Below are 23222 nucleotides of genomic sequence, written 5' to 3' on the forward strand. Positions count from 1 at the left end.
CCAGGGGCTCAACCTTAGTGTATTTTGTGATGAACATGTATTTCAATTATTTTCTAGCCTATTATAAGAAACATATTTGTACCCACAGAAAAGGCTGAGGCAAAGCAAGAGAGATCCGGAGATGCTCACTGGTTGCGGGATGGGGTGAGGGACAGAAACAAAGCACTGCTAGTCTCCTGATCCCCTGCTCTTAAAAAGGCAAGTCTTAAGACAATGAAGGAGCAAATTCTCTACCCTGGGGAAGGGAGAAGAAGCATCAACCTGGGGCTATGCTCCTGTACCAGCCCATAAGCACAGGTCTCTCTCTCTCTCTTTTTTTTTAAATTTTTTTATTTATTCATTTGTTGGACAGAGATCACAAGTAGGCTGAGAGGCAGGCAGAGAGAGAAAGAGAGAGGAGGAAGCAGGCTCCCTGCTGAGCAGAGAGCCCAATGTGGGGCTCGATCCCAGGACCCTGGGATCATGACCTGAGCTGAAGGCAGAGGCTTACCTCACTGAGCTACCCAGGCACCCCCAGGTCTCTCTTTCATATGACCTTTCAGCTTGACACACTGGGAATCTAACTGACTGATATGTTCCAAAATATGTCCCAAATATAGTATCATTCTATAAATTCCAAAACCGAGCGCTGTTCATCCTAGTTCTGGGCTCTAAAATCTTCGGCTGCTTTGCAACAGTAAGGTATTGAGACTCCTTAGCCTGGCATTTGTGGATCCAGATAAGCCGACCTCAAGAAAACTTGCAAATCCTCTCTTGTGCCATTTTCCTACCTATACTTTAGATTCCAGCTCAAGTGGACTGGCTGTTATTTATTTTTTAAGATGTTATTTTATTTATTTTTAATTTTTTTCAACTTTACTGAGATAGGATTGACAAATAATCCTGTATTTATGGAATACAATGAGATGTTCTGATGTATGTGTGCACTGTGAGATAATTCCCCCAACCAAGCCAACTGGCCTCTTCATCACTGCACATACTTACTTCTTGTGTGTATGGCAAGAATATTTAAGATCTACTCTTTCAGGGGCGCCTGGGTGGCTCAGTGGTTAAAGCCTCTGCCTTCGGCTCAGGTCATGATCCCAGGGTCCTGGGATCGAGCCTCACATCGGGCTCTCTGCTCAGCAGGGAGCCTGCCTCCTCCTCCTCTCTCTCTCTGTGTCTGCCTCTCTGCCTACTTGTGATCTGTCTGTCAAATAAATAAAAAATCTTTAAAAAAAAAAAAAGATCTACTCTTTCAGCAAATTTCATTAAACCATGCTGTACATTGAGATTTCTAGAACTTAAACAACTTATAGAAAGTTTGCACCCTTTGATCAGCATTTCCCCTTTTCCTCTAGCCCCTGGCAACCCCATTCTACTCTGTTTTTTTGAGTTTCTTTTTTAGATTCCAGTTATAAGTGAGATCAGACAGTATTTGTCTTTCTCTGACTGATTTATTTCATTTAGTCTTCCACGTTCATCTTTGTACAAGTGGCAGGATTTCCTTCTTTTTTAAGGCTGCATAATATCCATGTGTGTGTGTGTACATGTATTTGTGTATACATGCCACATTGAGTGTTGACGGACACTTAATTTGTTTCTGTGTCTTGGCTATTGTGAATAATGCTGCAGTGAATATGGGAGTGCTCTTCAAGATTATGATTTAATTTCTTTTGGATATATACACAGAAATGGGATTACTGGATTATGTGGTAGTTCTAATTTTTGGGTTTTGAGGGACAGCCATACAGCTTTCCATAATGGCTGCACTAATTTATATTCCCACCAACCATGCACAAGGAGGAATCCATTTACGTTTAATAGCTTAGAGTATAGCCCATAATTGAAAAACCAACTTTGGGGCACCTGGGTGGCTCGGTCATTAAGTGCCTGTCTTCGGCTCCCAGTGTCCTGGAATCGAGCTCCACATCAGGCTCCCTGCTCGGCAGGAAGCCTGCTTTCCCTCTCCCCCTCCCCCTGCTCATGTTTCTGCTCTTACGGTTTCTCTCTCTGTCAAATAAATAAACAAAATCTTAAAAAAAAAAAACAAAAAACAACTTTGAAGCCAAAACTTAAAACTAAAGTAATCTCTACACTCATCATGGGGCTCGAACTCCTAACTCCAAGAAGAGTTGTCACATCCTCCATTGACTGAGCCAGGCAGGTGCCCCTGGATTGGCTGTTATTTATTTTTTTTTTTTTAAGAATATTTTTAAAGATTATTTATGTGAGTGAGAGAGAGAGAGCACGTGAGAGCGTGCATGTGTGGGGGGAGGGACAGAGGGAGAGATCTCAAGCAGACTCCCCACCAAGTGTGGAGTCTGATGTGGGGCTTGATCTCATGACCTGAGCTGAAATTAAGAGTCTTGGATGCTCAAATGACTGAGCCATGTAGGCACCTCTGGCTGTTATTTCTTCTTATTATTTTTTTAAATTTTATTTATTTGTTTGACAGACAGATTACAAGTAGGCAGAGAGGCAGGCAGAGAGAGAGAGAGGAGGAAGCAGGCTCCCCGCTGAGGGAGCCCGATGCGGGGCTCGATTCCAGGACCCTGGGACCATGACCTGAGCCAAAGGTAGAGGCTTTAACCCACTGAGCCACCCAGGTGCCCCGCTGTTATTTCTTAAACACATCACCCTCTAATTTCTAATCTTTATTTAGTTTATGAGTGTTAAAATAATCCAACAATAGCATTTATAGTCAGAGGAGTAAAAATTTTACAATTATCAGTATACAGCCGAAAATATTACTCATATACTCTACATCTAATCCTGATGTTTACTAAAAAAATCTTAATAAACTAGGGATGAAGATTAATTCTTTAAAAAGATAAAAGAGTATTTATTTCAGCCAAAAGCTAGTATCACATTTAGTATTAAGATACAAGGATGCCCTTATCTACTAAGTTGCTTAAAACTGGCCTTAAGGGGGAAAAAAAGTAATACATAAAAAAATGAAGAAAAAAATTACTTGCAAATGATTCAAAACTCAAAATTCAAAAAGAGTTAATTTAAAGAGTTAAGATTGCTCAACAAACTAGTTATCAAGTAAATTCATAAAAATTAATACCTTCCCTATATGCCAGAAATGACAAGTGAGGATATGGAAAGAAAAATCTTTACTTATTAAAAAGAACAAAAAATTTTAAAATCTAGGAAAATAAGTATAAGTAACATACCATGTCTAAAGAAGAAAACAAAAAAATTATATTGAAAGACTGAAGAAAAAAAACAGACAGCTGAGTGGGAAGAGGTACTGATAGGGAGAGAAGAGCCAGTACCAAAGACTCATTTTCACTAATTTAATTTATAAGTCTGATAGTTTCATTCATAGATGCAGGGTTTTCTTTGAATTCAAAAAATTGATAGAAAAATTCATCCAAAACAATGCACAGTTTGAACAGATAAGAAAATAGTGAAAAACCATTGTAATGGGGAACATAGTATCAAATAATATACATTATATACACCACAATAATTATTATGTAAGATTTTACTTTTGAGTAATCTTTACACCCAACTCATAACTCCCAGATCAAATTGCACTCTCTGACTGAGCCAGCCAGGTACCCCCATACCACAATAATTTCAAAGGTACATGGGTGTCCCCAGGGGCACCTGGGTGGCTCAGTGGGTTAAGCCTCTGCCTTTCACTCAGGTCATGATCTCAGAGTCCTGGGATCTAGCCCTACGTCAGGCTCCCTGCTCAGCAGGGGAGGCTGCCTGAGATTCTCTCCCTCCCCCTGCTCTCTTTCTCTCTCAAATAAATAAATCTTTAAAAAAATATAACATGGGTTATATTCTGGTAGTAAGAAAATGTGTGATTTAAAATTTCTTCTTTGCACCCTTGAAATGTTTCAAACTTTTCTCTAATAAACTTGTGCTACTTAAGAAAACATCATTAAGGGGCACCTGGGTGGCTCAGTGGGTTAAAGCTTCTGCCTTCAGCTCAGGTCGTGGTCCCAGGGTCCTGGGATCGAGCCCCACGTCAGGCTCTCTGCTCAGCAGGGAGCCTGCTTCCCTTCCTCTCTCTCTGCCTGCCTCTCTACCTACTTGTGATCTCTCTCTGCCAAATAAATAAATAAAATCTTAAAAATAAAGAAAACATCATTAAAATTTATGTGAAGAGGTATACATTAATACTTACTTTAATAGCAATGTTAATAGAAACTTCCTGAATGTCAGCAAGTGGTGGGTAAAGTCTCCCTTGAGCTAGCTCTTTATCTGTCAGCTGATTTGTCAGAGCCTGAAGAGAAAAACAGCATTTTATTTTTGTTTAGGTAACACAGAATAAGGACCTAATAAAATGGAAAAGGGGTTTGGGGAGCAGAAAATAATATAGGTAAGATAATTCTCCTTATTTTTAGCAGGAATATGCACCGCAGAGATGAAAACTGTTCACCACTAAATAAGAAATAACCAGATTGAAAGGTTTATTGACATATTCTACTTAACACATACAAAGTGTGGCATAATTACATTAGTTACTATGAAAATAAGCATGAAAATCTGTATTAATGTGAGTTCTTCAAAACTCCTATTACAGTTTGGCACTCTAACAGGCCAGCACACTCCAAATAAACCAGTATTTGTCCATTAAAAAATGAAGGTGTTACATTTTATCTATGCCGTCACAATATAGTACCTTCAGATACGGATACACAACAGGTATTGTATGTGTTATAAATATGAAAGGATTCATAGCTTAACATTCAAACATTTGAAAAATCATGATATAAAATTAATCTCATGCAAAAGTAGAGAGCCAAATCAAAAAAGCAACAGATGAATAACTTCCTTTCCATTCATAAGGCAGATTTAACTCATTTTCTCTCTCTGCTTTTAATTAAGATCCATTCATCTTTATAATTCATCCTAATAAAAGAGCCAAACAATATTTAAAACATTTACCTTTGCAGCTTCTAGGAAAACATGATCACTGATATGCCGGGTGTTACAGAGAATAACAGCTAAAGCCACGCCTACAAAACATTTTAAATAGTTTATTTAGTAAGGTCACTTTTCAAATTATGAAAGGAACCAAACAAATTCCAAACTTGAAGCAAGTTAATGGTGACTGCTAGCCCCAGACGGCCACCCCCCCCAAATTAGTAGCCAAGAGAAAACAGAAACCTAAGAGTTAAAATCAAATGATCTTTGTTAACTGTTAGAATTTTTACCTCCTAGAATAACTTGAGAAATATCAAATGGCTTTTCTCAATTTAGTTTTTTACAATTAGCAAAATAACAATGCATACAATTCATCAACACTTGTTATAAAAAACATCAATTCCCAGCCCACCTCTAACCCTGCCACTTCTTGCCCTATAAAGGCAGCTACTTTCAATTCTTTTAGCTGATTATTTTTATATTTCTTTCTCTCAAACAGCTTGCTTGTATTTCTCCTGATTGACTTCTGAGTTTTAAATATCACCCACTCCTTCCTGTAGGAATTAAGTACTTGGCTTTCTTTCCCATTTCCAGCCTGTCCCTTTTGCCGGTTAGGGCACCATTTTGGCTGAATCAATCAGCAGTCAACGTTTATATTATTATGACTTCATGAGTGTTACTTCCAGCAGAGCCATTATTAACACCGTGTCGTGATTATTTCTCCTCTTCTGCAAAACTTTTGGTTTTCCCTGAAGTTACTATCCTATTCTCCTTATTTTACTTTTTCAGTACTTAAAATTATTTCACACTGAAACAGTCATTCGTTTGCCTGAATCATCCAGTAACTCAGTCACCTCATGTACTCTCTTCCTTCATCCTCTAGAAGAATCCTCTGCTGCTGTGACCATCTGCTTTCCAGCCCAGATCCTGCTCTCCATCCCGGATCTGGAGCAGTCATCCTGCAAAATCCCTTATCTTCATAGGGATTCCCTTTCTTTCTTTCTGAGTTCACTTCCTAAATCCCACTTTTTCCTAGTTTTTTGTTACTCCCTCTTTTTGGTCAGACATGTTTTCCTGCAGTTTTCCAAAGATGCCCCTCCCCCCCATTTTTTTTTTTAACTACTGTCCACTTATTTTTGATTGTTTGGGTTTAGAATTCTAGTTTGGAAATAATTTCCCTTCAGAATTGTGAGTCATGACTTCAATACCTTTTAGCTGCCGGAACTGTTGGTGAGAAACCAGTGCCAATTCGATTCCAGATCCTTTTTGGTGATTATCTTTTTACTGCATTTCTGGAAGTATTAGGAACCTTTCTCGTCCCAAATGTTCTGCAGTTTCCCAGTGATGGGCTTTGAGGTGCATGACTTTCACATATCACATATGGCGCTCAGTGGGAGCCCCTTCCTATCTAGAAACTTGGGTCTTTCAGTTTGGGGAAATGTTCATGAAATCTTCGATAATATTCTTCCTTCCACTTACTTGTTCTCTCTCTCTCCAGTTCTTTTTTCTGATATTGTACTTTCTGGACTAGTCTTCTAATTTTCTTCTTTTGTTTTCCATCCCTTGTTCTCTGCTTGTTTTTTAGGTGATTTCCTCAGCTTTTTTTTTTTTTTTTTTTTTTAATAATCCTTCTGCTATCAAACTTTTCAAGAGCTCATTTTTGTTTTCTAATTTAAAAAAAAAAATTCTCTCCTGTTTCTGGAACATTTTCGTCTCCATGTGGTTACTGATAATTTTTAAACTTTCCTTCTCCCCACTTAATCAATCCCTGCTTCTTCCTAAACAGCTTTTTTATTTCCTGTCTATTTTAGTCTCTCATGAAATAAATTGTTTATATAAGAAATTTCCTTAGTTGATGAGTAACATTTGAGTGTTTTTCATATGTAAGGGTTAGGAACTAAAAGAATGATTGGTAGCCATGAGGACGAGGATGGGGCTTACCCACTCTGAGCATCACTGTGGTGACTTGGCTTTCAATCACCCTACTTTCTGACACCTCCTTCCTCAACTCTCTCTGGTGTCTTCCTGTCTAGAAATTCTGTTTTACAGTATTCAAAGAGTATCACAATAGTCTTTGGTCAGAGTGGGGCACTCAGTTATCCAATTAATCAAGGATGAGAAGAAAAACAGATGGTTAATAGATTCTTTATTTTAATCTAGCCTCTAGATAATAGATATATTTCAGAAAGTAGAGCATTTATTTGTTCCATCTATAGTTAATATAGTTGCTTAAATGATTGGAGCAAAATCTATTGTCCTCTTATATTTGTCTTGTCTATTCCATGTTCCTTCCTTTCCTCTTCATTCTTGACTGTCGAATTTTTTTTTTTTTTTAATCATTTCATTTCCTCCCTTAACAGTCTCTAACCATAGTTGGGAAGTTCTTCTAGCCTTCTAGTGATTATCCTAAAATTTATAACCTGTACCCTATGAAAACTTCATGGCAATCTCTAATGTACCCTCCTGCCAGACAATGCATGTCCCTTTAACAGTTTCAATCTGCTTAACTGATAAAGTATTATAGTTGCTCCTTTCAAGGAAATCCTTTTGCTCTGGCTGCATTCATAGTCTTCTCTTTGTTATTGTTTGCTGAAGCCTCACAACAATGTTCCTAGATGTGGCCTTTTATTTATCCCACACAGGTTTCACTGGTTTCGGTCAATATTGTGTACTGACTTCATTCATCAGGTGCTAAGACATTCTCAGTCATCGAGACACAAATATTGCCTCTGCTTCATTCTCATGTTCATCTTCTGGGACCATACAATAAAGTATATCAATTAAAGGTATATATCAGTTTTTCTATATTTTTCTTTATTTTGGTCTCTCGATCATTTCTTCTGACTTTACAGTTTAATTCTCTTTAGTCTAATCTGCCATAAGCCTCATTCACTGAATTCTTAAATTTATTTTATTTTTCAATTCTACAATTTAGTGTTACTTGGCCAAATCTTTCAAGCTTGGCTTTTATCTCCATAAACACAACAAGCATATTTGTTTCACAGCACCTGTTTGATAGCCAGAATTCCAGTTTTCCTGTTGTTTCTGATACTTTTGGCTTCTGCTGTCTTGTCTCTGTACATGTGTCTTTATCTTTAATTTTTTAACTGGAGGTGTATTTCAAAATTTGTGAAAGTAACCTGAAGAAAAGGATAGTGTTTATCTTGCTCCGTAGAAGATTTCTGTTTGCTTCTGCCAGTCACTTGTGCGTGCTGGTAAGCCGGAACAAAGGCTTGAGGTTTTCTAGATCATCCACGCGACAGTGCAAACTAGACCCATATTCGACGGTACAGCCTTTAGGGCTACAGCACGAGAGGTTCAAACAGAATCCCACTCTTGGCAGATGCCAGACTCTGACGCTTGCCCTCCCCCCACCAAAAGCACTGTTGTTGGACAGCTCAGCCCCCTCTTGCTGATGAGAGAACACTTCATGGCGAAAGGCCTTCACATACTGGTTTTTGAAGCTCAAGTTCTCCCCCTACTCTTGATCCAGAATTCCCGAGTATTTTATTAGTCAATATCTTATTAGCCTTTTGACCCTGTAAAGGTTTTAGTTTTGTTGTTACTTCATCCAGTTATAACTGCTGGACCAGGTAATTCAAACATTATCAGAGCCTTACCTTTTTTTAATCAACAGACTTTTGGTCTCCTGCTTTAAAGCCCATGTTTACCTCTACTACCAAGTCACTTTTACATCTGTATTTATAGTGCTGGTAATGGTTAATAATAAAGTTAGGATTTTGTGGTGTTGTATAAAAATAATCAATTGCCAAATTCCTTATTAGTCAAATAAGATACAGAAGATGACTTTGTTAAAATGAGCAGAAAAGTATTCTTTTCCATACTCTTATGCCTTTATGCCACAGGAATACTGCTGGATAGAATGGATGGATTCTGAACATTATCAAGTTCTAGAAAGAGATCATTGGTGATGAGAGAGTTTCTATTACAGACACTAGGTCTCAAGAGCCAAGCATGGTAGAATTCTAGACACGAAACAGCTACATAGGAGGAAATGGAGGAAAATTCACACACAAAAGCATTGGGGTATTCACAGGCTAGAAGTCTTCTTTACTTTGACAACAGTTAAAATGTGCTTGCTTGATGCTAGCCTACGTACACTAAAAATCTACCTGTCATGAAATCGTAGCTCCTACTATCAGCTCCTCAGGGAGAGGCCCACAAGAAGACAAAGGAAATTCAGGCCAAATCCAACACAGTCTTTCATTAAAATGAATGAACAATTAAGGATCACCAGAAATTTATAGAAAATGAACAGCAAAAAGGAAGAAATATTTAAAAGAATCTTAGTTCTCAGAAGAAATTAAAAAAGAGCCTGCAACCTTTAAAAAAATAAAAGTGGCTATTAAAAAAGAGTGATTTTAGGATAAGATAAAGGTATTGGGAATAAAAAAAATAATATTTGAGCCTACTGAACTGATGATATGTGATATCAAACAAATGTTCATTTTATGTGGTATGATATGAGTATTACATTTAATTAAAAGAAATTATGAACCATGAGAGACTGTGGACTCAGAAACAAACTTAGGGTTTTGGAAGGGCTGAGGGATGGGTAAGCCTGGTGGTGGGTATTAAGGAGGGCAGGTATTGCATGGAGCACTGGGTATGGTGTATAAACAATGAATCTTGGAACACTGAAAAAAATAAAATTAAAAAAAATTTCGATCAACAGTAAAAAAAATTACTTTTTAAGAGATATATACTGTAGTAGTTAAGAATAAAATTATATGATCTCTCTGATTTGCTTTAAAATAACTCTGAGGAAGGAATGGGTAGGAAAATATGGTTACATGTTAGTAACTGCTGAAATGCGGGAGACAGGAACATGGGACTTCATTCTTCTTTCTGCTTTTGTGTATGTTTGAAAATTTTTATAATTAAAAAAAAAAAGACTTTTTTGTTGTTTTAGGTTTTATTTTAAGTGGGCTCCACACTCACACATGCGGCTTGAATTCACAGCCCTGAAATCAAGAGTTAAATGAATAGAACTCCCCCACATTACAGAATTTAAAAAGGCAGAGTTCAAAATGTAAAATAAAAATTACAAGTCAAGGACAACAGAAGTATTTGATCTAACATAAGTTCCGTAAGAGAAAAACAAATGATGGAAGGAAGGAAATAAGAAAGAAAAAACAAAGTTAAAAAAATCCTTTGGAAAAGAATATATAGTGACCTGGCCCCCACACAGATATACATCATAAATGGAAATAAGCCCACATGTGGATGCATCCCAGGAACCCTCAGAAATCTAAAGATAAAGATAAAATTTTAAGTATTTTTAGAGAGAAAAAGCTAGTATGGATAAAGAAATGAGAATCTCAATGACATCAGATTTCTCACAGCAACACTAAAAGTGGAGAAATATTTTCAAAGATCTGAGGGAATGGGCTTTCAATCTACAAACCTCTACCCAACCAAACTATCAAGTGAGAAGACAAAATAAAGACATTTTTAAGATATGTAAAAACTCAGGAAGTTTTCATCCGTGCTTAACGAAAACACTTTGTTAAAAGATGTACTCCTGATAAACGAGATCAAGATAGAGAGGAATAACAGCAAGACAGAAACAGAGCATGCATGAGAGGGAGAACAAAACAGGTTACAAGAAGAAGTCTGCTGTGCGGGGAGCCTGGGGGCTCAGTCAGTTGAGCATCTGATTCTTGGTTTCAGCTCAGGTCACGATCTCAGGGTTGTAAGATTGAGCCCCCCCATCAGGCTCCCTGCTCAGAGGGGAGTCTGCCTGGGATCCTCTCCCTCTGCCCCTCCCCTGATGCACATGCACACTCTCCCTTTCAAATAAATAAATCTTAAAAAAAGAAAAAGAGAAAGTAGTTTCCTGTGGAGCAGGATCCAGAAGAAATGAAGAAAGCTGGCAGGAAATGAAAGATTGATTCATGATACTTGATACTTGAAAGACTTTTACTTTGAATTTCAAAAATTTTGTAATATAGAATTACATATTCTACTATATTTATCAAATCAACCCCTGTTTAGACATAAATAGTCATGTAATTTCAGAATCAAGCTACAAAGCACAGAAAATAACAGAGCACAACCTACATGTCCAAAAACCCTCTCTACATTGTAGAAATTTTTTTTAAAGATTTTATTTATTTATGACAGAGATAGGGAGAGGGAACACAAGCATGGTGGAATTGGAGAGGGAGAAGCAGGCTCCCCAGTGATCAGGGAACCCAATGTGGGGCTCAATCCCAGGACCCTGGGATCATGACCTGAGCCAAAGGCAGATGCTTAACCGACTGAGCCGCACAGGAGCCCTACAATGTAGAAACATTAACTAACCAAAATTGAGAGATGGAATAAGAACAGATACAGCTAAACACCCGATTTTTCAACAGTGGCAAACTAATAAAAACTATTGTAAGTTGCTATCAAAAGTTTTTTAGATGCGTTATATAAAAATAAAGGTAACTGCTAGGAAAACCAAAAATAGTAACACAAATTGAAAGGTAGAAGCAAAGTATTAGGAGGTATGTGTACACTATTATATTTAACAGTGGGAAGTTCATACATACAGTCCATGGCTAGAATCAAGATAAGGGAAGATAAGGGTATTAGTCATGATGGTAACCATCAGAAAAACTCAAAGCAAACCACTGACAGTGGTTATAGCTGAGAAGTACAATAAGGAGGTACCAAGGAGACACTTGGGCTGCTTACACACTTTGGCTCTTGTAGATAATGCTGCTATAAACATTGGGGTGCAGTATCCCTTTGCATTAGAATTTTTGTATTCTTTGGGTAAATACCTAGCAGTGCAATTCTATATCATAGGGTAGTTCTATTTTTAACATTTTGAGGACCCTCCATACTGTTCTCTAGGGTGGCTGCACCAGCTTGCATTCTCACTAGCAGTGCAAGATGGTTCCCCTTTCTCTGCTTCCTCACTGACACCTGCTGTTTCTTGTGTTGTTGATTTTAGCCATTCTGATGGGTGTGAGGTGATTATCTCATTGTAGTTTTGACTTGTTTGTCCCTGATGACCAGTGATGATGAGCATCTTTTCATGTATCTATTGGCCATCTGTATATCCTCTTTGGAAAAATGTCTATGCATGTCTTTTGCTGATATTTTAGTTAGATTATTTGGGTTTTGGGTGTTGAGTTTTATAAGTTCTTTATATATTTTGCATACTAACACTTTATCAGGTATGTAATTTGCAAATATCTTCTCCCATTATGTAGGTTGCCTATCAACTGGTGAATGGATAAAGAAGGTGTGGGCCAGGGGCGCCTGGGTGGCTCCATTGTTAAGTGTCTGCCTTCAGCTTGGGTCATGATCCCAGTACCCTGAGATTCAGCCCCGCATTGGGCTCCCTGCTCAGTGGGGAGCCTGCTTCTCCCTCTCTAGCTCCCCCGTGCTTGTGTTCTCTCTCACTATCTCTGTCAAATAAATAAATAAAATCTTAAAAAAAAATAAAAAGAAGATGTGGTATATATATACAATGTACTATTACTCAGCCCTTAAGAAAAAAAAAAAAGGAATGAAACCTTGCCAGTTACAACAACATGGATGGAGCTAGAAAGTATTACCCTAAGCAACATAAGTCAGTCAGAGAAAGACAAAGATTATTTGATTTCACTCATATGTGGAATTTATGAAATAAAGCAAATGAGCAATAGGAAAAAAGAGAGGCAAACAAGAAACAGACTCTTTCTATAGAGAACAAACTGATGGTTCCCAGAGGAGGGGTGGGGGTGGGGGGGTGGGTTAAACAGGTGGTGGGATTAAGGAGCACTTGTCCTGATGAGCACTGGGTGTTGGATGGAAGTGCTGAATCACTATATTGTACACCTGAAACTAATACTGCACTGTATAACTAACTGGAATTTATTTTTTGAAATTGTTTTACTAACTGGAATTTAAATAAAAACTTAGGGAAAAAAGAGGTACTGAAGGCAGAGACTAAATAATTTTATAACATTCTGTTCCTTTTGCATTTTTATATACCATGTACTACATTATTTCTATAATAAGAACAGGCTTAATGGAAAAGATGAATAAATACATTTACAGAGAAAATAAAGCAAGCTGGATTTGCTGAATTCCTTGAGTTTCCCTATATATACGTAGCAAAATTCTATAAATACTATTATTCATTTTAATCTTAAATTCTATGTAATTTTGTTAAGTATTTTAATTTAATTACCTATTACTCTTTAATATAAATCATGGTGGCACTTACCTGGGAAAATATACACATTGTTGCCTTGGCCTGGTGTAAAGACTTGCCCATCACTGAGTTTCACTGGCTCAAATGGACTGCCACTGGCAAACAAACACCTTCCCTGGTAAGAAATGAAATAACCTCAATTTGTAACTTAATGTGGACCAACATTGAGGTAAGTCAAAACACAATTAAATCCTGTACTAAAATAGACCAATGTATTACTTGTAAACAGTCATAATTTACTATATAACATAATCTTTCATTAAAATTCTTATCAGAATGAGTTTTTATGCAGAGCACACGTTCAAATAATATTGAAAATTGTCCATCAGTAAACTAAAAAACCTCACACTTTTACTTCCTTTATTTTATTTTTTTTTAAGATTTTTATTTATTTATTTGACAGAGATCACAAGTAGGCAGAGAGGCAGGCAGAGAGAGAGGAGGAAGCAGGATCCCCGCGGAGCAGAGAGACCAATGTGGGGCTCGATGTGGGGCTCAATCCCAGAACTCTGGGATCATGACCTGAGCTGAAAGCAGAGGCTTTAACCCACTGACCCACCCAGGTGCCCCTTCTACTTCCTTTAAAAAGTTTAAAATGTAGATGGGCCAACAAATACCATCCTGAATAATAAAGATTGCTATAAACATCTGTGAATGAAGGGGAACACACCAAAAGTTAAACTGTGATCACTGACCATACATCTATTAATTTTGGCTCTGTACCAGGTGTTTTGTATGTGTTCCCTCAGTTTAGCCTGCATAAAAAGCCTTATGAGATTATCATCATCTCCACCTCACTGATATAAAAAAAAAAAAAATCTCAAAAAAACTAGAGCTTAGATTACCGAGTACTTTGTAAAAAGTCACACGTTACAATTGTAGTAGTTAAACTTGAATCCAGATTTTTTTTTTTTTTTGTAACTCCAAAGCCCATGGTCTTTCTATTATGCTAACAATGCTCCTGTTGGACAGTTTACAAAACAGATGTATGGTATAACCACAGTATTACCCCAGAAAAATACAGCATGTTGCCTTATTAAAGAAAAATAAGTCTCCAAATTTGTAGTACCAATTTTAGTACTGTGCTCAATAATGGAATATAATGTTACTAGCATATGCATTATCTCTCTTTTTTTTTTTTTTAGATTTTATTTATTTATTTGAGAGAGAGCAAGCGAGTGCACATGAGCAGGGGAGGGCAGAGGGAGAAGCAGACTCCCCTGCTGAGCCGGGAGCCCCACGCAGGGCTCATCCCAGGACCTTGAGATCATGACCTGAGCCAAAGGCAGATGCTAACTGACTAAGCTATCCAGGCGCCCCCATGTTCAACATTTCTAGGAGAATTAGATACCTGTGAAATTGAAAAGTACCTGAAAGTAAATTTATGAATCTCTTATTTTCTTTAAAGACTTTATTTGAGAGAGAGATAAAGAGAGAGAGAGAAAGTGAGAAAGAGAGAGCATAACCCCGGGAGGCAGCAGAGTGAGAGGAAGGAGGCAGCTCCCGGCTGAGGAGGGACCTAGGGCTCAATCCCAGGACCCTGGGATCATGACCTGAGCCCTGAGCCCAAGACAGACGCTTAACCAACTGAGCCACCCAGGTGCCTCCATAAATCCTTTAAATATCATTTCCCCACCACAAATCCCATCTGTTCCACTCCTCTTTGGCAAAAAACCGCAAAGAGCAAGAAAACAGTAGTTCTCAAACAGGATAATCTATCTTGGAATGCTTGAGGTATGACTAAAGTCAGTCATGTTTATTTCTTTTATTTTTTTAATTTTTATTTATTTTTAAAAGATTTATGTATTTTAGCAATTTTTTTTTTAGATTTTATTTATTTATTGGACAGACAGAGATCACAAGTAGGCAGAGAGGCAGGCAGGCAGAGAGAAAGGAGGAAGTAGGCTCCCCACAGAGCAGAGAGTCCAATGTGGGGTTCGATCCCAGGACCCTGGGATCATGACCTGAGCCAAAGGCAGAGGCTTTAACCCACTGAGCCACCCCGGCGCCCCAGATTTATGTATTTGAGAGAGAGAGAGAGAGAGCAGCGGGGAAGGGCAGAGGGAGAGGGAAAGCCAACCCTAAGCGGACTCCACACCAAATACAGAGCCTGACACTGGGCTCAATCCCACAACCCCAAGATCATGAGCTAAACTGAAATCAAGCTTAACTGACTGAGCCAAAAGTCAGTCATGTTTGAACAGGTACCTGGATTAAGTAAGAGATGGTTTACAGAAAACTGAACTATCTCCACACAGAAGGATGGACAAACTCACATGGTACCTGAACATTGGACAGAATAATAAGTGTTTAGATAATATTTTGTCTTCTTTTCTCTAGATCTAAAAATGGGTATTCTATCAAGGCTGATTATTCTCTGAAGTATAGTGAATCCTTGGCATTAGTGGATTTTACACTCAACAGTCTGACCCTTTGGACCACCTGAAGGTCTACAATGTATATTAATTTTTACTTTTATAAGACATACTTTCAGTTTCAAAATGACACAAAGTATAGAAGCTATCTAACTATGCTAGTGTTGGCCCCAGGTGACTATCCTGATACTACAATGTCAGGCGGCTGTATCATTTTCTACAGAGAGCTACGATCATTCTCCACCTGTTCTAAGCACAGAGACTGTGATGAAATTGTGTTTCTTTGAAGATTAATTGTGTTTCTTTGAAGTTCATGGTTAATGCCATATAACATTACAATGATAATGCATATAATTATTTTTGTAATATCATTAATTTTAATAGCTTTATAAAATGGCTTATATGATATAAGCTCTTTATAGGAAAAATACTACATTCTCATGATATCAGTAAATTTTTAGACTTAGAAAGATCTTGGGTATTTTCTCTAGAATGGCAAGATTCTACAGCAGTTCTTCTTCAGGATATTTTTTGTCTTACATGATCAATCAAATATGGCTGGATCTTAATGATAACCAAGTGTTCTCATTCTGAAGTTCAAGAATTAAAAAGTATTTTTCTCACTAAGCAGCAGAGGGTGTTAGAGTAACACTAAGACTTCTCTCTACTGAAAACAAAAGGACACTAAAAATTTAAGAGGTGACTGCAAATATGTAATTTATGCCATTATTTTATGTAAGACTAAGAAGGAATTTATGTAAAATTAAATTATGACACAATGCTTTTTTATCATTTTTAGGAGGTAATACAATATTGAGAAAAAATTTGCATCTTAGAACTGATAGACTACAATATATCAAACTAGTCTCCTTGTTGGATTTTTATTTTTATTCATTCTAGTAATACACAGCTTTCATGACAGTATTTATTCAAAAAATAAAATTCTTAAATGTTTGGGCCATCTTCCAGTGATATGCTACTACTGCCTAAAACATTTACATATTTTATATTTCTAAAATGCCAAAACCTACTGACAAATTGAGTATATTTATCAGTCATTGTATCAGACTAAGACTTAATCTTGGGGGCAATAACCATTAATTTTAAGTAGTAAAGACCGGTAAATAGGATACCATACTTTGGTAAAAAGATAAGGCAGTATACTAAAAGAGACTGATTTTCATTTATTTATTATTTTGCTATCTGGAAGCTGATTTTGTGGATGATTTCAAAGAAAAAGATTTCAATAACTATTAGAAGTTTCAGTGATTACTATAACCTGGAAACCAGTAGTCAGAATTCATTTTAACTAAACTGATCGGCAATATGAAGCAAAAGAAATTTAGAGGGAATGTATGTATCAAAATAAATACTTTGGCAATGAGAAAAAAAGAATGCTTAAGACTTAAGGATCATGAATACTAAGTCTGGAAAGTTCTGAGAAGGTTCTGCTTTGGCAATGATCTAAGCAGTTTCACACCCAGTCTTCCATAACAATGAGAGAAACTGGATAAAATACATTAAAAATATCTGTTAAGAAAGCAGCAGTGTGGGGTGCCTGGGTGACTCATTGGGTTAAGCCTCTGCCCTCGGCTCGGGTCATGATCCCGGAGTCCTGGAATCGAGCCCTGAATCGGGCTCTCCGCTCAGCAGGGAGCCTGCTTCCCTTCCTCTGTCTCTGCCTGCCTCTCCGCCTACTTGTGATCTCTCTCTGTCAAATAAATAAATAAAATCTTTAAAAAAAAGCAAGCAAGCAAGCAAGCAAGCAAGCAGCAGTGCTATCGAAATCATGAGAGCCTGGGTGTGGGAGATGCAGAAGAGGAGGAAAACAAGATACATGTGATTCCAGCACTTGAAGCTTTCCCCCACGTGAGGATTGCGGATTTCAAAAGAAGCGGTATCTGTGGCTGAGAACCTGAGCAACAAAGCTATCAGGAGCCTCACGATGACAGAGGGAGAGAAGTTCAGGGCCTGCTGGGGGTGATGGCTGCTAATAAATAGTCCTAGACTTGTGATTCATGTGCGAAGGGGTACACGCTGGGAGAAAGGGTAAACTGTGGAAAGAGAGCAGGCACCCCATGGACTGCATCCTGATTAGATTAAGGTGAGCTGCTCCAGACCAACCCCCACCACAGGAAAAGGGAAGACCCCCTCCTCCAGAGACTCAAATTACCGCTACAATTGTTTACCCACACCATCTAGCACTCAAGAAGGAAACAAAAAACAAAAATAAAACGAGGCTTACAAAAATACAAGACTGCATAACCAAGAAAAAGAAAGAGGATAGAAATGGATTCACAGAGAGTAATGTATTTCCTGCTATCAGACATTAACTTTCATCATGATCCATATATTTCAGAAATTAAATAACAAGATAGACTATTTTAGCAGAGAACTATAAGCTACGTAGAAAGATAAAATAAGTATGTGAAAAATACTGTTAAAAATTGTGAGGTGTGGTAATGATCCCATGATTATATCTTTAAAAGAACTCTTAACTTTTGAGAGATTTACAATGAAACAATACGATGTCTTGAGATCGGTTTAGGGTGGGAAGGACGTAGAAGAAACAAGATTGAGAAGGAGGTGATATTTCCACAGCTGGTACTGGCATATGGGAGTTGACTAGACTATTCTACCTCTGTATATGTTTGAAATTTTCTATAATAAAAGACATTTTTAATAGAGTGCAGAAAAAAGCATTCGTCACAGATTGGTTACCTATTCTGAAGTATATGACCTAATAATTTCCTGTTGGGTGTCACTATAAACAAGCCTTTAAATACTACTTCCTGGGGTCACTTAAAGACCACTTACAAGAACAATACAGAACGTGATTACATTGTGGAGATTAAAAATATATCCCTACAGAACAGTGGGGAAAACCTAACTGTCCTAATGGTATATGAGCAGACAACTGTAACTGGGATATAGTTCTGGGGCAGTGTCAAAGAATTCAGAAGTACTAAACCTTAAATGATTTGGATGAAAGTAAAAACTTGTTCCTGACAGCTGTCAGGTGACTGAAAACAATGGCTTTCATGAAGACAAATACCAACAGTGAAGCTATGTTTGAAGAGTAAAAAGAATTGTTTTATTAAATGTGATGGCAAGGAAGTAGAATTTATTTATGAATTCATTATTTCTATAATATGCCATTGTAAGTCTGTTTCACTAATTAGAAAAACAGTCAAACTGAAATTCTACAAATGAAAAATACAATAAAATTAAGAGCCTAGCAATAGATTAGCATAGCTAAAAAGAGTGCATGCAACTGGAAGATACACCCAAAGAAAATATTAAAATACAGTATGCAGGGGTGCTGGTGTGGCTCAGTGGGTTAAGCATCCACCTCTTGATTTCAGCTCAGGTCATGATCTTAGAGTTGTGGGATCAAGCCCTGCATTGGACTCTGCGCTCAGCACGGAGTCTGCTTGTCCCTTTCCCTCTGTCCTTCCTTTTGCTCTCTCTCGATCTCAAACTAATAAATAAATAAAAATCTTAAAAAAAAAAAAAAAAAAGAAAGAAAGAAAGAAAGAAAGACCACACAGAATGTCAACAGGATGGAATATGCAAAAAGCTGTGTAAGAGATACCTGAGATATGAGAACAAGTCTGACACTCTCCAACCGGAGACCCACAAGAGCAGACAGAGAATGCAGCCAACCCAGATATTTCCAACATAGGCCACAAAAGAGGGCATCAAGATACAGAGTTCTACAGTCCCAGCTGGAATAAATACAAACTCAACTATGTCCATTATAGCAAAACCCAAGACAAAATGATGTATCCAAAGGAAAACAGAAGTCAGGAAATAATAGAATACTATCTCCACGGACTTTTACTTCTATACATAGTAAAAAATATCCTTCAAAATGAAGGCAAAATAAAGAGATTATTAAAATAAATTCATCAGACCCACACTCAAGGAAAGTTCTTCTGGTAGAAGGAAAATGACCCAAGATAAAAAGGACAGACATACACGGCAGACAGAATGGCAAGAGAAGATATTAAAATGTATCGAAATGTATCAAAATCAATTATTTTGTGTTTAGAACAAGACTGTCTTTTGGGATTTAAAATGTACAACAACAGCCCCCAAGACAGAAAGGTGTTAGAATGGAGATGTATGGTAATTATGTTCCAGAATTCATACACACAATAGTTTATATCAGAACTTGATGATCCAAGGATGCATACTGTAATCTCTACAGTTAACCATGAAAAGAATTATGCAAGAATGTATAACGAAGGCCAATGGAAGGAGAATAATGGACATAACCAATTCAGACAATTATTAGTAGTACCTCTGTAAGTGTATATGCTTCTTCAGCCGTGCACTCAGCCATTGCTGTAGGATTGCTTAATGCAAATATTACAGGCCTTTCATTGATTTCAGCCATGGCTTTGATTACACTAGGAGTGAAAAGTCGGCCAGCTCCTGCAACTCCTATAATACATAAGGGGGGGAAAAGCAACTTCCTTACATGTAACATAAAACAATTCTTATCAACAGCATTTCTGCAATACGTTTAATACAACAAAACACGTATTTTGTATTGCTGAGATAATGCCATAGGAACACAATCTCGAATCTGAAAACAATAAAGTGCTGAAAGTTTTTACTAAAATATTTATTGTTTACCCCAAACATAGTAAATTCTAGGAAATTTAAAAAAAAAAAGAGTATGACTATCTCCATCTCTGTCTAATTGAGATAAAACTTGCTGCAACATGAATGAACCTTAAGGATATTATGCTAGGTAAAATAAGCCAGTCACAAAAGGACAAATACTATGTCATTCCACTTACATGATATACCCAGAGTAGTCAAATTCATAAACACAAAAAGTAGAAAGGTGGCAACAAGGGGCTAGGGAAAGTATTTGTTTAATTGGTATGGAGTTTCAGTTTTGCAAAATGAGTTTTGGAAACCAGCTGCACAATAATGTGAATGCACTTAACGCTACCTAATCATACACTTAAAAAGGGTTATGATATATACAATTCATGAATTACTGAACTCTACATCTGAAACTAATGATGTACTTACTATATGTTGGCTATATGTTGAATTTAAATTTAAAAAGTGGTTATGATGGCACATTTTACGTTATGTGTATTTTACCACAATTAAAAATGAATTTTAAAAAGTTAAAAACTTGCATTTCAAATGTTAAATTGTTAAACTCGGTTTTAATTAAACAAATAATAGGGATTCAAAAGGGATAAAAAATCATCGTGACTAAAGCAATCTACTTTCTTGACACAATTTAGTGACCTTTTCTTTAGTCCTTACAATGTCTCAGACACTGCATTAGGCTACTGGGATATAAACATGAACACAATGCAACTTACAGGGGAGAGAAAAACAAAGTAGGCAGAAAATGAGAAAACCTGTAACAGGTGCCAGGTATGCAGTGTTACAGAAGCATGAAGAGCACTCAGCCTGTGACGGGAATCTGGGGATGACCAAGCAAAACCTCAGCTGAGTCCTTTTCCAGTTCATCTAGTAAGATGACTTATATTTAACAATCAAAATAGTTAATTTTCAATTCTACTTTAAAAACTTATATGTAACAAAGAATACTGATCTGGAGACTAGAGTTCTAGTGTTCTCTGTCACTCCTGGCTATATGAAATACTCACAAATCTTGGGCAAGTTGTTTAACATCTCTGTGCTTGTTTTTCTTATGTAAAAAAGGAATTTATATTCAGTGTTTCTCTATAGGGAAGTGTATGGACATATTTTTAGGAGTCTATATGAGTTCTAAAGGAATTAAACTTTTTCAATTTTTGTTTCCTTGACCCTCCAGAGAAAATCGGTGGACAGATTCTTAGGTTTTCATATTGAATTTTGAGAGAAATTGGGTGATCTTTAAGATGTCCTCTTGCCCTAAGAAATTGTGTGTTCTAATTAATGAAGAAGCTAACGACCACAGAAACTTACTGTTTGTGACTGTTTTCTATTTAACATTCAATAGGGGTTCTACAAGAAAGTGATAAAACTATTAAAAACTTATGGATTCAAATCTCACAGCTATATAGGAAATGAAATAGCTCCTCTTTTAAAGACTTGTACATTTTCTGGGGCACCTGGGTGGCTCGGTTGGTTAAGCATCTGACTCTTGGTTTCAGCTCAGGTCATGATCTCAGGGTCCTGGGATTGAGCGCTGTGTCGGGCTCTGCCCTAGGCACAGAGTCTGCTTGTCCTTCTGCTCTTCCCACCCCTCCTACCCACCCTACACCCTGCTCGCATCCTCTCCCTGTCTCTAAAATAAATAAATAAAATCTTTAAAAAAAAATAAAGACTTTCTGATGGACTTTGGGGAGGGTATGTGCTATGGTGAGTGTTGTGAATTATATAAGACTAATGAATCACAGACCTGTACCCATGAAACAAATAATACATTATATGTTAATAAAAAAATAAAAAATAAAAAACAAAATACAGACTTTTACATTTTCTGGGGTGAACCCAATACCATTTTGGCATACTCTGAAGTCAGCTATGCAATGCCTTACTCTCAAAACATAACAATGCTTTCTGCTTTGCTGCCAGTGCAAAGATTTGAGCCTGCATAGGACTTCTTGGTTTAGTCTATCCTATGACCTTGGTCTTTTTCAGGTTTTGAGCACAGCAGTCACACCAAGTCTAAAAGCAAAGCATGATAAATTGTACAGTTTCCCACACTTAAAATCACAGGCAACATCTGTTAACTGAACTTTACACATAAAGGCTATCTCAGAAAAACACATTATATGCTGAAAGTTAGATAAAATTGGTCATTTCATTTTTAGTACTCCTGCATGGTACTGATGACCAGCAACATATTGTTAAGTGATATGATGACATGTCAACAATTCTACTTACCAATTATAGCTGAAGGCCTGAGAATATTTACTGCTTCTTCAAAAGTATCAGGTATATTCCCTGGGGCTGAGTGAGCAAATGGTTCCTGATGACTATCTATTTTAGCTTTTCGCCCCTGAATTTTTGGGAAAAATACAGTATTTTTTAGTAAATGCTTACTGAGGATTAAGGAAAAGACATCATTATGAGTCATATATTCTTTCTACAATAGGAATGCCTTTTCATTCTCATTTACTTTCCTCTTCAGCCGCTATCTTCCAGTGTCCACAAAACCCAGATATAAAACACAAATCCCACCTTAACCAGAAACTTTCTAGTCCCTGTCAAAAACTCATTTACTTTGCGAAGTGCTTCTAAATCCAATATGGCACAAAGGCTTACAATCCCTTATCTAGGCTAGATGTAAAATATTTTCATATTTTAGAAATGTATTATTGTAATATATCAAATATTAAAATTCCCCAACATGGGCACCCCAAACTGAAGAAAATTTAGTACACTAAGTACAAAAGGTCAAGACTACAAATTCCTCTCTGGTTTTGCTACCAGATAAGTCCAAGTCAATCAGATTTGTTACCAGTTTCAAAAAAACTTTGGGATTTCAGAGCTTTTAGGATTTTAGAATTGCAGATAGACATCATGGACTTGTACTAGCAAGAGTTCTGAAACAAGAGGAACAGAGAATTCTGGCCCAAGATGGCTGAGTGGAGAAACATGCTTTCCTCCCTAAATCCCAAGCCAAAAACTATAAAAATTAAATCCTTAGTGGTGTTATAAGGCCAGAAGACATACCACTGACAAACTAGAACAATGGAGAATTTTTCAACAATTTAAAGCAGTCAAAAATATATCAAATGCAAAATCCAACCAGGCTGAGAAATCCG

At 37.1% G+C, this 23222-nt stretch overlaps 1 protein-coding gene across 3 annotated transcripts in view; it reads right to left on the minus strand.

Annotated features, from left to right (window-relative positions):
* ME2 (malic enzyme 2) overlaps window positions 1-23222 on the minus strand; it is a 56044-nt gene that overhangs the window by 2050 nt on the left and 30772 nt on the right. For 2 of the 3 annotated variants that reach the window (XM_032882485.1, XM_032882486.1), the window contains exons 11-15: window positions 22339-22453; window positions 19772-19914; window positions 13103-13205; window positions 4894-4964; window positions 4130-4228 (exon numbers count right to left, since the gene is read on the minus strand). In XM_032882485.1, the coding sequence (XP_032738376.1) occupies window positions 4130-4228; window positions 4894-4964; window positions 13103-13205; window positions 19772-19914; window positions 22339-22453 (531 nt within the window). The remainder of the gene's footprint in view (window positions 1-4129; window positions 4229-4893; window positions 4965-13102; window positions 13206-19771; window positions 19915-22338; window positions 22454-23222) is intronic. The other variant, XR_004385588.1, reaches the window with a different exon arrangement.

Source organism: Lontra canadensis, unplaced genomic scaffold (assembly GCF_010015895.1).
Source record: "Lontra canadensis isolate GAN:19392208 unplaced genomic scaffold, GSC_riverotter_1.0 scaffold82, whole genome shotgun sequence".
Lineage (NCBI taxonomy): Eukaryota > Metazoa > Chordata > Mammalia > Carnivora > Mustelidae > Lontra > Lontra canadensis.